At 49.0% G+C, this 13613-nt stretch overlaps 2 protein-coding genes across 4 annotated transcripts in view; one reads left to right on the top strand and one right to left on the bottom strand.

The window, feature by feature from the left end:
• Window positions 1-4350, top strand: part of Slc22a23 (solute carrier family 22 member 23) — a 169539-nt gene extending 165189 nt beyond the window's left edge. For both annotated transcript variants that reach the window (XM_020183340.2, XM_074082980.1), the window contains one exon: window positions 496-4350. In XM_020183340.2, the coding sequence (XP_020038929.1) occupies window positions 496-853 (358 nt within the window). In that variant the 3' untranslated portion in view covers window positions 854-4350. The remainder of the gene's footprint in view (window positions 1-495) is intronic.
• Window positions 4351-5825: 1475 nt separating this feature from the next.
• On the bottom strand, window positions 5826-11095 carry Psmg4 (proteasome assembly chaperone 4). 2 transcript variants are annotated; one of them, XM_020183289.2, is made up of 3 exons: window positions 10838-11090; window positions 7011-7086; window positions 5826-6015 (listed from the first exon to the last, which is right to left on the bottom strand). In XM_020183289.2, the coding sequence occupies exons 1-3, from the start codon at window positions 11009-11011 to the stop codon at window positions 5894-5896; spliced, it is 372 nt and encodes a 123-aa protein (XP_020038878.1). In that variant the 5' UTR covers window positions 11012-11090; the 3' UTR covers window positions 5826-5893. The 2 variants fall into 2 exon arrangements, with proteins under 2 accessions (XP_020038878.1, XP_020038886.1); XM_020183297.2 differs by lacking the exon at window positions 7011-7086 and having other exon boundaries at window positions 10838-11095.
• Window positions 11096-13613: the final 2518 nt, after the last annotated feature.

Genomic DNA, 13613 nt, shown 5'->3' with positions numbered 1-13613 from the left:
AATGCAGAGGCAAGACCTTCCTCTGTTCTCAGTCTATTTTCTGTTGCTATAACTGAACAAAACAGCCTGGATAATTTATAAAGAACGAAGGTTTATTCAGCTCATGGTTCTGGAACCTGAGAGGTCCAGGATGAGTTCCTCCTGTTGGGGGGGGGCTCTCTGCAGTCCCAAGGTAGTGCTGGCATTACACGGTGAGACAGAGCAAGTGTGCTAACTCGGTCTCTCTTCCTCTCCTTATAAAGTCACTAATGCAACATGAGGTACCCACCCTCGTGAGTACATCTGATCCTAATTCCCAAAGGCCTCACCTTTGGATGCCATCAGCATATGAATTTGAAGATTAAGTTTCCAACACATAAAGTTTGGGGTCACATTCAAACTACAGCAGTGCCACAAGCTTGCCCTGGGATCTCATCAAGCCATTACCCCACTCAGAACCAACTTGCCACCCTGCTCGCACCAGGCACTGACCCTGTGTGCTCCCTCCCCCCGCAGGTGCGGCGGACTGGGGCTGGTGCTGGCCAGTGCGGGCTTCGGCATGCTGACGGCGCCCATCATCGAGCTGCACAACCAGAAAGGCTACTTCCTGCACCACATCATCTTTGCCTGCTGCACGCTCATCTGCATCATCTGCATCCTCCTGCTGCCCGAGAGCAGGGACCAGAACCTGCCCGAGAACATCTCCAATGGGGAGCACTACACCAGGCAGCCTCTGCTGCCACACAAGAAGGGGGAGCAGCCGCTCCTGCTCACCAACGCTGAGCTCAAGGACTACTCAGGACTGCACGACACAGCCGCTGTGGGTGATGGGCTGCCCGAGGGCACCACGGCCAATGGCATGAAGTCCATGTAACTAGCCAGGACATGCCACTGTCCTGCAAGTCCCCCGGGACTTGGCTCAAAGGGCTGGGGGAAGTTTGGGCACAGGTTTACAGACCAGGGAGCAGACGCATAGCCAGGGAAGGAAAATCCAACTCTGCTGCTGACGCCACCCGATCGTGACACTTTCAACTGGTGGGGGTAAATTCTGTCTTTCCAAAAGTCCACGGAGTGGGGTTGAGGAAACTGACTCTTTGGAAACAACCCTGCAGAGACTTTCTTTTCTGCCATTCAATGTTTGTATTTATTTTGGTCATTTTTATGAGAAGCACTTTATTCCCTCTCCTCAGATCACGAAGTGGAACTACCTCCTTCGGGAGTGAGGCTTGGCCACTCTTAAGGAAGACCCCAGAAGTGACCAACACAGCAGCCAGACTCTTTCCTGGAAGTCAGACACAGCTCCTCACCCTCCACCCATGGAGCCATCCCCCAGCTGCCCACCATGGACAGACAGGGCACTGTCGTGGAGCATTCCTGGGACTGCATTTTAGACAGAGCGAAGTGTACACAAATTAGGTTTTTGCTAGAGTCTGTGTATGTTTTAAAGTCCCTTTTTTTCTTTTTGTTTGTAAAGCTGTTTCCGACCCATGTGTTGGGGACAGTGGCTCCCAGATATCATCAAAACCAGCTTAGTTTTTCCTTGAGGATCATCCTTTTGTACTTGATGCTGGAAGCTGTTTGAGGGAAACTTCCACACTTCACCAGAAATCCTAAATGACCAGTGATAAAATCACCAGTTTTCTGACACCACGTTTGCTTAGTTAAGAATACAAATAGCAAATGTGCTGAGGTCTAAGTTGTTACTTTTTATTAAAACTCCTTCCCAGATTTAGCTTCGGCAGAGAATAAATTCCCTCTTCCAGTCAGCTTTGTTGCTGGCACTACTTGAAAATGTGGCTACTTTTAAACAACAGGAAAATAACTATAAAAGTCAACTAAGGCAAATCCCAGGAGGAAGCCTTGCTCTTCCACACACGGCCACATCTCGAGCACATCCCGCGGAGAGCTCCAGCTTGGATGGCTTCACTCTCCAGGCATACCAGAGCCCACAGCACCTACAGGAAGCCTTCCGCTCATGTCTTCCTCCTTCACTTCCTGCCTGTCACTTGCTCACTCAGCAGAGAGGCCTAGGGCAGCAGTGCAGATTGCCTACAGGTGAGTCCAGATGGCCTCCAGCCCCCTGAAAGAAGCAAGAAGTGAGAGAAAGCAATAACTCACCAAAGCTCAACTCCCACCCTGCCCCTCTCCCAGGGTTCTCTTTGTGTTCCTCGTTTTGCCCCAGACAGTAGGATGCCCAGAGCTGCTAAGAATCCAGCCTTCACACAGGCAGGCACTGTCCAGCAGCAACTCAAGCACCTGCTTTTCTGGGCAGCTGAGCTTCTTACTAGAACCATCAGTCTTGGCCCTTTGATGAGTGTCTTTGCCATGGACTATGTTCTTCCAGGGAAATCACAATCTGTAGCCTATTAGAGGACTTTCAGATGACAGTTGCTAGAATTCAAAGGTCCAGAAAGGGGTTGAGTTTCTCCCCCTCCAGCTGTCCACCTGGTCTGTTTCTTACTGTCTTGCCCACCTCTTTTCCACATGTGGTACACACATCAGCAGGAACCCGCTGCCTTGATAAAGACCTCATGAGGACAGTAATGAGACATGCAGCCCTGTGTTTGCAGCGGCTGGCCCACACTGTCTCAGCCGATGCCTGGGTCTCAACACCTTGCTTAAGGACAGACAGTGAAGGCTGTCTGGCTAGTCCCTCCTAGCACTTGCTCCAGTCCAGCTCACCTTTGGACTCTTCAGTCACCTTTGTTCCATGTCTCCATGTTAGTCTGCAGTCACCTTTACAAAGGCCTTTCTTTAGATCTGTGCAGCCTTTGCGTGCCAAACTTGTGAAATACCTTTTACCTTTTTTAGGGTACTTGCTACCAAGTCACCTGGTAGCAAACCCTGCTATGTACAGGACAGGACATATGCAGAAGCTGTGAGCAGTCTCACACTGGTCGTGCAGGTCTTTATAAAGAGATGTATGGAAGCTGCAGATGCTGCTGAAATCACTAGAAGGTGGTGTCAGGGTAAGGCACTTCCAAATCTCCCCACCTCAAATGACAATGATAAATCACTGGGTCAGCAAAGCCAGTGTTAATCATTCAGCAATCAGAGCTAACCCATCAGTGATTAGACAGCAGCTGACTTTGAGGCCTCAGCTAGGGACAAGAATGGCAGATGTACAGGAGGCCGGCTGACTCTTGGCAAGCAGGAAGTCCCTTCTCCCCCATGGAACACCTTTGGGATGAGGCTGAGGTCTCGCTCAGTTGCTGCTTCTGCTTAAGGGTACTGAAGCTCTTGAGGAACCTCCTACATGAAAGGCAGCCAGAGCAGGACTCTTCCCTGTGGGCAGAGCCCTGTGAAATCCGTACCAAGTCAGAATGGCATCAGGCACCCAGGCCTGATATATGTTGATCTGCCTGGCTCCATGGGGGAGGTCTCTTCAGCCCCAGCTCCCTACCACCGTGCTACCATCCTTGAACTTGGCAGATCTGGGTCCCTCATGGGTAGGAGATACTTCTTAGGCACTTGCCCTGTTATACACGCACGCACACACACACACACCCCTGGGGAAACATCCCAAGGTGTGTACTCCCACTACTCTCCTCCCATCCCTGTGCTCTGCACCCCCTTTTGATAAAAGTTATGCACAAATGTGAACACCTAAGACAGGGCTTGGTATTTCATATTTTGTTCTTTTCCAAAGTCAGTAATAACTCTTTATTAAATATCCTATTAGCACCCAAGACAAATAGGAAAAAAGTTTAAGCATTTTACTTTCTAAGACTATAATCGTCTGCAACTGGAGGATGAGCTGGTAAATGGGTTTGTCCACAGCAGGGAAAGCAAGCAGAACAGACCTTGTAAGGGAAGTATTGCACTCGAACACGACCATTTCCCAGAGCTAAACACCAAGTCCCTGAACTGAAGTGCCATTCAGTGAATCTGATGACCATCACATTGCCCAGCCCTGGGGTGGCACACAGGCTGGGGAGGCCCACACTTCAACTCTCGCTTTGAAGGACACCACCTCACTTGAACGTATTGTGTGTGTCTTGGGAGAGCAGTAGTGTGTTATGTCTAGTAAGAAACGCTTCCCTACCTCTGTCCTTTCTGCAACCCAACTGTGTGAGGTTTTACGGTAAGAACTGTGTGACCATACGTGTCAATGGGGGTTCCTCCAGTGGTACTCGTTCATAGCACAAGCTTACATTGAGTTCTGAACTGTCTTCACAGCTACGTGTCTGCATGGTGTCACCTCTGTTGTACCTTTGGGGAAAATTCGTATGTAAATGTACAGAAATAAAAATGTTGCCCCATTAACAGATTTCCTCTGGAATGTCTTCCCTACCTCACCTGATGGTATCCAACGAAGGGCATTTCACTACCATTGACGAAGAGTAATAAAATCCTCCATGTTGATTCATACCTCGCTGCAGTCACTACTTTCAACGCCTCTGTAAACTGTGTCTCGGCTCGCCCTGGGGGGATGGTGGGGCTCACTCTGCTTTAAGAGTCCTAGTCTTAAAAGGCAGTCAGAGGGGAGACCGGATTAAACACGAACTGTTTACCTAGTGCCATTCTCAGACCACCTGAGAACTCAATACATTTAAGAGGAATTTTTTTTCTCGTTTATGTTCTGCTAATCCATGGCCTAAAGGTTCCTAGAGAGGTCAACAAATGGCTATCTTACACTGTGATTCTGTGAGGAAAGACTGGTTAACCCAAAACTCTCTTCTCTAATGTAGTATTTTTTAACAAGAAAATATTTCTTTAATAAAGTATTTATACCAAACTCTTCTCTCCATAGCCCTGATTTTGTGTCACTTACTATTCTATTCCTAGAGAGGTATTCACTGTGCTTTTCAAGCTATGACAACGGCCTCAGAGGTTAGCGTGGGAAATCTGCAGAGGTCCCTGGAACCCCAGATGTACTCCTCAGAAGTGCCCTTATTCCTGACCAGGGTTGCCACCTTCAGTTGCCACCCCTCCCTACCCCCACTCAGTGCAAGGCTCTTGCCACTGTGTGAAATGGTTGTAGGCCCTGAACTGTCCACCTCTAATAACAAGAGGGTCCAATGGATCCCAAAGATTAGAAAGCGTTTTGCCAATGGGGTGCAACCCTACTGTTCAAAGAACAATGTGGGGAACTCTTCAACCTTGCCAGAGCATGGGCCCCAGGCCATCCAAACCTCTATGGAAAGGTCAAATTGAAACCAAGTGGTAGGCAGGAAATGGCTAAGGATTAAAAATGACAAAGGCGGCTACTTGGGAGAAAAAAGAAGGGAGGCTACAAAAACAGGAATAGCAAGAAGGACCTGAAACATTTGAATCTGTAAAAATGTAGGCAATACCTGCCATAGCTTCTAGTTCACAAGGCATTTCAATATACTTAATTCTAGCAATAACATAGCATGACGAGGACTATTTCCACTTTATACATGAAAAAGCAGGGCCCAAAGAAGTTAGAGACTGCTCCAACACTGCAAATATAGGAAGAAGTGTCCAGTGGTACTCAAATGTAGCCCCAAAAAAGCAAGAGGTGGGGAGTCCAGGATAAAGGCTTAGAATACAGCAAGAAGTGCCCAGTAGAAGGGTTTAGAATAACAGATAACTAAAGCATATTCATAAAGACATTAACCTTAATTCTAATTGGGAATATGCAACAGAACTGTGACTGATTTAAATGTTTATTACATCATTACACCCTTCAATCCCCACAAAACCCCACTTTCATCCTTCTTCTCTAGCACTGAGCAGTCAAGTATTTACTGCCACCGTGTTTTCCTCCACCCCAGGCCCATCAATGAGACTTCTGGCACCCCTGGTGCCCAAACTGCAGAGGAGAGGGAAAACCCAAAGATGAACCTTTAAACAAAGTATGAACACAGCTGATGACAAAATACAATTCAGTCCATTTATTTAAATGTACACTGTACATAAGTTACAGATTCTCCCTTCTGCCATTCGGCTAGAACTTTTCTGGAAAAGCCTCCATTTCTTCCTTGATCCTGTTTTCTACAAGTAACGCAAAGTTACTGTCTGTGTTTTGAAGGTTATAGCTGACAAACACCTGTTTGTTGGTCTTCCTGGCTAAAAAGAGAAAACACATTGACAAATCTGATGGAAACACAAGTTCTACATTCCTCACACCTGCCTGCAGTTGGGAAATGCTCAGAAAGAGAAAAGCGGGATTCTAGAGAAGTGTTCTAATTTTTAACTCTTCAAGCAGGTGCTGCACATGCTAACAGACATTATTGCAGAACAGTGGTTCCTTGGTGTGGCTGTCTGTTCACATGCATGGGCCCTGGGATAGCTGAGATGGATATTCCTACAGAAAGAGATCTGTACCAGTACAAATGAAATATAAGCTGCTCAAAAACAGTGACTGAGCTCCTTTCCTGCATATTCCCAACCAGGACACAGGGGACCCTGAAGCTGACTAAGTACTGAAGTGACAGGGAATGCTGGAGGACACCAACACTGAGATGGGGACACCACAGGCACTTGGGGCTGGGGATGGCAGAACACATAACCATTCTTACCTCAACTACCTGGATATTGATAGGGAGCAGGTGTCTGAGATGCAGGAGGGGTGAAGCCTTCCATCACATGTTCTTTGCTTGACACCACCGTACTGTGTGGCACCAGACCCTACTCTACACCACACTCAGAGCCCAGGCCAGTCTCCCCACCAAGTTCTGAAGGACAGTCCTGTCCTTTTTGCATAGTGGTGACACCTGCCCAAAGGCTCCACCAAATCCCCATGAGGCCCAGGGTCCACCTGAGAAGCTGCCCCTGAGGCACTGTGGCATATTCACTCTCCTCCCATGAGGTGATGTGCTCAGTGGAAAAACTAAATTAGTTCACTGCCTCAAGGGCGCAACAAAGGAGGCGATGGGAGGTCCGTGGGAACATGCTGGCCATGAGCACAGATGTGACCTGTGAAGACTCAGCATACAGCGGTCTGTGCTTCCAGCAGTAAGGAGGTGGCAGCTTCTAGCATGAATGTTCTTCTGAAGTGACTTGCCTCATGGCTAAATAGTGGGTTCCACCTGACTGGTCTTAGCACTAACATACGTACATACCTAGGCGCTGAGCAAGGCCAGTGGAGGTTGTGTCAGAAGTGTCTCCAAAGAGAGAGGTACACACAGGAATGGAGTCCTAAAAGAAAAACAAAGAGCACACTAAAGCTTCTCTACCTGGGTGCAACCAGCCACACTTCTGCAGATTCTGACTTCTCACAAGGGTGGCAGCAGCAGGTTCTCAGAGGGCAGACATATGTCTCAAGGAAAGAAGGGCTTGTTTTTGTCAACAGCCAAGTAAAGTGACCCCCGTGTCACTAGAGCTGAGACAGAGAAGTCACCCATAGCTGGAACCTCAAAGCTATTAAGTTCTAGAACTGATTTCACATAAAGAGCTTGTTTTAATGTCGGAAAGTCCAAAACACGCTGAAGGGCAACATTCCAGTTGAGAGGGAAGCAAACAAGATCGTTAAGGCCATAGTAAGAAGAAAGTGGACCAGAGTCCAGGTGCCCTGTGCCTGGTCTCTGGGCAGGATGCCGATCTCCTTATCACAGCCTATAAGAAAACACAGCTGCAGCCCCTGAAAGCACGTGTGGGCTACTGAAGGCTAATAAGTGCCCTATGACTTTGAGAAAAGGCAAGAGCCACCAGCATCCAAACAGGGAAAATAAAGACTTCTGAGTACACTTGGCCAACCTCATTTCAGGTAAGAAGCAATAAAATGAAAGAAGCAGTAGGAACAGTGTTAAGATAAATAAATGTGGCCTTTCTGAAATCCAGAGGCAATCTTACTCCCAATTACTTTGGAAATTATCTCCCTCACCACTAAAAAGGCCTAGTTTAAAAGGAAAAATCCTACTCACTAACCTGCAGTATGGCCAAAATTACTTCTATCAAAAGTCTAGCTGGGTATGGTGGTGCACACCTGTAATCCCAATTACTCAGGAGGCAGAGACAAAAGGATCTGTTTCAGGCTAGCCCAAAGCAGGCGAGACTCTTATCTCAAAAACAAAATAAAAATGAAAGGACTGGGTGCATAGCTCAAGTGGTAGAGCACTTGCCTAGCAAGCATAAGGTGTGGGTTCAAGGCCCAGTACTCCCAACCCCAAAAAAATGCAGACTTCTAGGAGATACAGCCTGCATGCAGAGCTCTGGGAGTCCTGAACAGGGGCAAGGGAAGTAGAGGGACAGAAGCTCTGAGATTTGGTTCCCCATTCACTAACCAGGTAGAGAGAAGTAACCTGAACAAACACCTAACTATATGTGGGACAGTGTGGCAGAGCACAGACTAGAGACAGCAGCTGGTCTCCTAACGGTTCAAAGTCACTTCCAATTTGTTTGGAGCTATAGAAGACAGGAGATCAAAAAACACAAGACATGAATGAAAGCATTCCCTGCATATTTTTTGGCTAAAGATATAAAAGTATGATCTTAATGAAATTGCTGTTTACAGATTCCAAGTTCAACACTTGCTCTATTATAACCGTATTTACAGTTAAATCTCCTCCAAAAAAGTAAATCTCGCCTGCCTAGCAAGTGAAAAGCCCTAAATTCAATCACCAGCACCACCACCAAAAAGAAAAAAGGTCAATCTACCTTACTAGGTAGGTTTTTCCACCCAAAATAACAATTTTAAACCCACCTTGCTACCATCATTCATAGTTTATTACTACCAAAGAAGACACTGGTTTCCTGGCAGACACATGCGCAGATGCCTCTGCCCTAGTGGGAGCACCAAATTCTACTTTCCCCATAGGTCAAGGGTGTCCTAAATCCCAAGTCAGCCACGCTCAGGCTGGTCAGTCTTATGTCGTTCAGTTCTGCAGCGTGGCTGGGCACCAAATCCCCTCCTCCAGCCAAGGCAGGCCAGCTAGAGAGGCAGTTCTGTCCTGTACTCTCTGTTCTACATGGTCTTGTCCTACACGTGCAGGTGTGACGCAGGAATGGGGCAGGCCTCACAGACCCTTTGATGCTATCCTCCCTACGCAAGCCAGATAAACAGGCTTCAGGGGCCACGAGGCCTCAATTACCACAGCTCAACCCTGCCAACAGAGCACAAAGGCTCTACCTACATCAATGAACATAAAACTATGACAAAAATAGATGGAGGGCTGGTCCACAGGCCATAGTTTGCTAAGCCCTGCTCCACAAAACCCTGGGTTTCCTGCCTCAAACTATGCCTGCACCTCTTTTCCTCAGCTAGCTCAACCCTCTGCTCCCGGAGGAAATACTCAGGCACCAATGAGGTCAGTCAATGGGAACAGGTTTCTGACAGATCTGGTAAGGAAGGACTCGTCTTTTTTCCTTTTCATAACTGGTCTTGGTGGAGTGTGACCTTCCAGCTGAGAAAACACACCTGCTGGGAGCTATGACTCCCAGGTGGTGAGACTACCAAAGCACTCCACAGGAGGGGCACGTTTACTTATTCCCCAAACAAGGGCTTGAAAAAGTCCTGGACCCTATGTGGCTACACCTTACCCACTGTCTATTACTAAAGTCTCAGAACAAGGAGAGAAAGAATGTGAGGTGGCTCTGAACAGTCCACCAGTAGAACCTGATCCCTAGGCCTTCTCCCAATGAAAGAAGACCTGAAATTGCCACCTACCCAAGGCCCAGCTGCCAGAACGCTCCAAAAAAGAACAAAATACCAAGAAAAGAACAGTGAGAATGGAATGAGCAGAGGTTACCAGGTAAGGACGTCAGAAGCAGTAATTCAGGTGCTATCTGTGGTACAAAACTGAGGGCTCAGTCCTATGACTTCCCACCACGCTGGCATGCCCTCAGCCTACGGCCTCCATGAAGAGGCCTCAATCATAGCGACACAAACACTCATAAAAGACACAAGCCTCACCTTTGAAACACTAAAGAGCAGAGGCGGCCAGCACTGAGGAGGGAGTGGGCAGAAAGGAAGGAGCACTAGCAGGCAACGGGCCCCTGTGTGGTCATGGAAAGTCTCTGAATCATGCTGAGTTCATTCTTGGACAGGTTTTCAGAACCTCTCCTCATGGCGACATGAGGTTGGAGACAGAGACTGAACTGAGCCATATACAAACCAAGGGCTGCCAAGGATTTCGACCAACTACCTGAGAAAGAGACATGGGACAGTTTTGCTACTGGAGCCTGTAGAAGTAACCAACTTCCAACTCCTAACTAAGCAAAAATAAATCTCCGATGTTTTAGGCCACCAAGTTTATGGCACTTTGTTACAACAGCCCTAGGGAACTACTGCAGGTTAGCGAAGGAGAGCAGAAGCAGGAAGACGAGACTGGGGCTAGGGTGGCAGACAGGACATGAGGGGTTGCACGCCCTGCGTGTTTCACTGACACCAGTGCCTCGGAGCCACTGACTCTGGGCACGTGGAGTGTGACAGAAAGGATCAAGGATGCCCAGAGGAACTAGAAAGGTGGGGTTGCCACTACACAGAGGGCTGGCTGTGGGAGCAGCGGTGCGGGGGAGAGATCAATCAAGCTCCGGATGTCTTGAGTGTCCGTCAGATGCCTCTTAGACATCCGAGTGCAGATACCGGGGTCCCAAGTTCAGGAAAAAAGTTGTCAACACTGGAGGCGCAAGTGAGTAAGCGTCGGCGTGGTCACATTGAGACAGCATGAAAGTTAAGAGGTTGATGGCATCCCTCAGGACACAGGTGTGACCAGAGGAGAGGCCGAGACCCGCCAACCTACAGAGAGACCAGAAAGGAAGAGCCAGAAGCAGGCGGCGGGAAGGGGCGCTGCTGGCCTTGGGGGTGGTGCAGGCCGGGACCGACGGGCGGCCCCGGGGAACCCCAGTCCGCGGTCTCCGGGACAGGCAATGGGGGCCCGCCGCAGCCCTCTGCCCCCCGCCCCTCCGGCCCCCTCGGCCCCGCCCACCTCCCTCGAGGACCCGCACTCACGTAGCGGCTGCACATGGCCACGGCCAGGTTGCGCAAGTGTGGCGTGGCCCCGACCCACAGGAAGAGCGAGTCGGTCAGCCGCATGACGTGGAAGTGGACGAGTTGCTCCCACAGCCTCGCGCTGAAGTTGTGTAGGGAGACGTCCCCGCCCGCGGCGGCCGGCGGCTCCTCCATGCGGCCGGCCACCCCGGGCCCTCAGCGCCGGAGACGCACCCCCGACGCCGACGCCGCCCGCAGACCCGAGCGAGCGAGCGCCGAGCGGCCGAGCGCGCAGTTCGCTTTCGCCGGCGTGACGTAGGCGGGGCGGGGGCGGGGCGGGGGCGGGGCGAGAGACGGACGGGGCGGGGTGAGGCCTGGAGTGGGCGGAGCCAGGGTCGACTCTTCAGCTGTACGCTGATACCGGGCACTGCCAGCTGGCCGTTCCCCACGCGGCGCAAGGGAACAGCTCTAGTCGAGAGCCGCCCCTCACTACCCGTCCTCACTTCTCCCTTCCTCACCCCTGTTGTCGACAGGCTCATCAGTGAACTGAAGGTAGCCCCAGTGTCTTCCCAGGCCCATGAGGACACTGACTTTCTAATTTCTTCCTTCAGCACTTTGAGAACAGCCACCTCCCACTCATGCTTCCTCCTCCCATACACAAAAGTGAACTCAAAATAGTTCATAAACCTAAACTTAAAACTATAAAACTGCCAGAAGAAAATACAGGAGAAAACTTTGGTGACCTTTGATTTGACAGAGACTTCATAGATAGGACAAAAATGTGATCCAGAAAAGAGCAAACTGATCAATTGGATTGCATCAAAACTAAAAATTTTTGTTCTTCAAAAGCAACTGCTAAGAAAGCAAAAAAGACAAGCCATAGACTGGGAGAGAAATCTTGCAAAGCATATATCTAAATAAGAGATTTATATCTGGAATATATAGTGTACTCTCAAAACTCAATGAGGGTTGAAGGTATGACTCAAACAGTAGAGTGCATGCCTTGCAAGCTTGAAGTTCTGGGTTCAAACTCCAGTACTAACAACAACAAAAAAGAAACCTCAATAACGAGAAAACTAATATCAAATCTAAAAATGGGCAAGGCATCCATGATGATTCATGCCTGCAATCCGAGCAGTCAGGAAGCTGAGGGGGAGAATTCCAAGTTCGAGGACAGTCTGAGCTGTCTCAAAAAAAAAAAAAAAGACAAAAGAACTAAATAGATACTTCACCAAAGAACATATATGGATGTCAAATAAGTACACCAAAATATGCCAAACCTGATGGTCATTCGGGTCAGTATTGATCCCTGCTCAGTCCCCAGCAGCACCATAAACACTGTGAAGATGTAAACAGGAAACGTATCTGTTGCCATCTTAGCTATGCCTCTCACTGTTTTATCTAAAAGGGCTCTGATTCAGGACGGTATAATGAGCATGCACCCCCTTATCTCTCCCGCTACAGATGCTCCTTGACTTCCCATGGAGTTACATTCTGATAACCCATCCTAAGTCGAAAATGCACATAACACACCCACCCTTGCCTCTGGAGCAGCCTACCTTAGCACCACTCTGCACTCTAGAATGCCAGTTGTTTTCCCTAGTGCTCATGGCTGACAGGGCTGCCCATACCCATCAGAGAGAATTGGACTACATATCTAAAAGATCTCAGTGGGAAGACCTCAAGAGTAAAAGACCCAAGGAGTAAATGCCAATAATGTCTCGCTTACCATCACTCCCAATGGCCCATTCAGAGATTGTAGTTTCAATGCTACACTGGTGGAATGCAGGACTAGAGGTCCCTCTTCCACCAGGGGACACAGCAAGAGTCCTAAGCCATTCGTCATGGCTGCCTCTGAGCACTCAGGCTCCTTGCAGTGGAGTCTGGCTGATTGAGAAGAGTCACCTTCTGGCAGCAGAAATTCAACCTGATCACCAGAAGGAGATAGGGCTCCCCCAATAGGGGCAGAGAGGAAAATGTGTGGCACCCATGCCTGGCATCCACAGGTGCCCCTGGAGACTCCCTTGCCCAGTTGTGACAATAAACTGACAAAACAGCAACTCTGGCCTAAGAAGGACAGATTCCTAAGAAGGGAGCTGGGTCCAGCTCCATTCGTGGCTTGCTCTCATCTCACTCTATGCATCCCTGTGCCATTTCATCTAGGTACCTGATTTTGCTCATCACCTAATCTCTGAAGCATGAATCTATTAGTCAGTGCTGCTCTCAGAGCCACATGCATACCCAGTTGCCTATTGGCCATCCCTACCTGACTGTTGCCCAGCACCAGGCCCTCAGCATATCCACAAGGGAACTCAGAATCTCTCCCCCCTCTCCATCCTGCCCCAAACCTGCCTGCCTTATTGTACTCCCTACACTGAACATACGGGCACTCACTCCATTTCCCAAACCAAGCATTTAAGAAATCTTCTCCCTTGCTGCAAAAACACCTGCTCATCTCCCACACTGCTCCCTACCATCCTCCCCACCTGCACTGTCACTGTTCTGGTCCATACCTGGTCCATCTCTGGCCTGGATGGCTGCTATGGAATTGTGATTACATTTACAATTTCACATTTTCCTTATCGCTAGTAAATGTGATCATACTACTTCTACTAGTAAAAAATTCTTCTGTGAGTTTTAGCCTCAATGCCTTTGCAAACATACACACAACCCTCCCCAGCTACTCAACTCCTGACTTTACACTCAGGCAGCACTGAACTCTGGGAGGCAAACCCCACCTTAGGATTTCCCTGTGCACCACTGCACATAGTGGGTGCTCTACCTGCCTGAAAAGCTT

This window comes from Castor canadensis, chromosome 8, assembly GCF_047511655.1.
Source record: "Castor canadensis chromosome 8, mCasCan1.hap1v2, whole genome shotgun sequence".
Lineage (NCBI taxonomy): Eukaryota > Metazoa > Chordata > Mammalia > Rodentia > Castoridae > Castor > Castor canadensis.
This window is presented reverse-complemented; position numbering and strand designations above follow the sequence as displayed.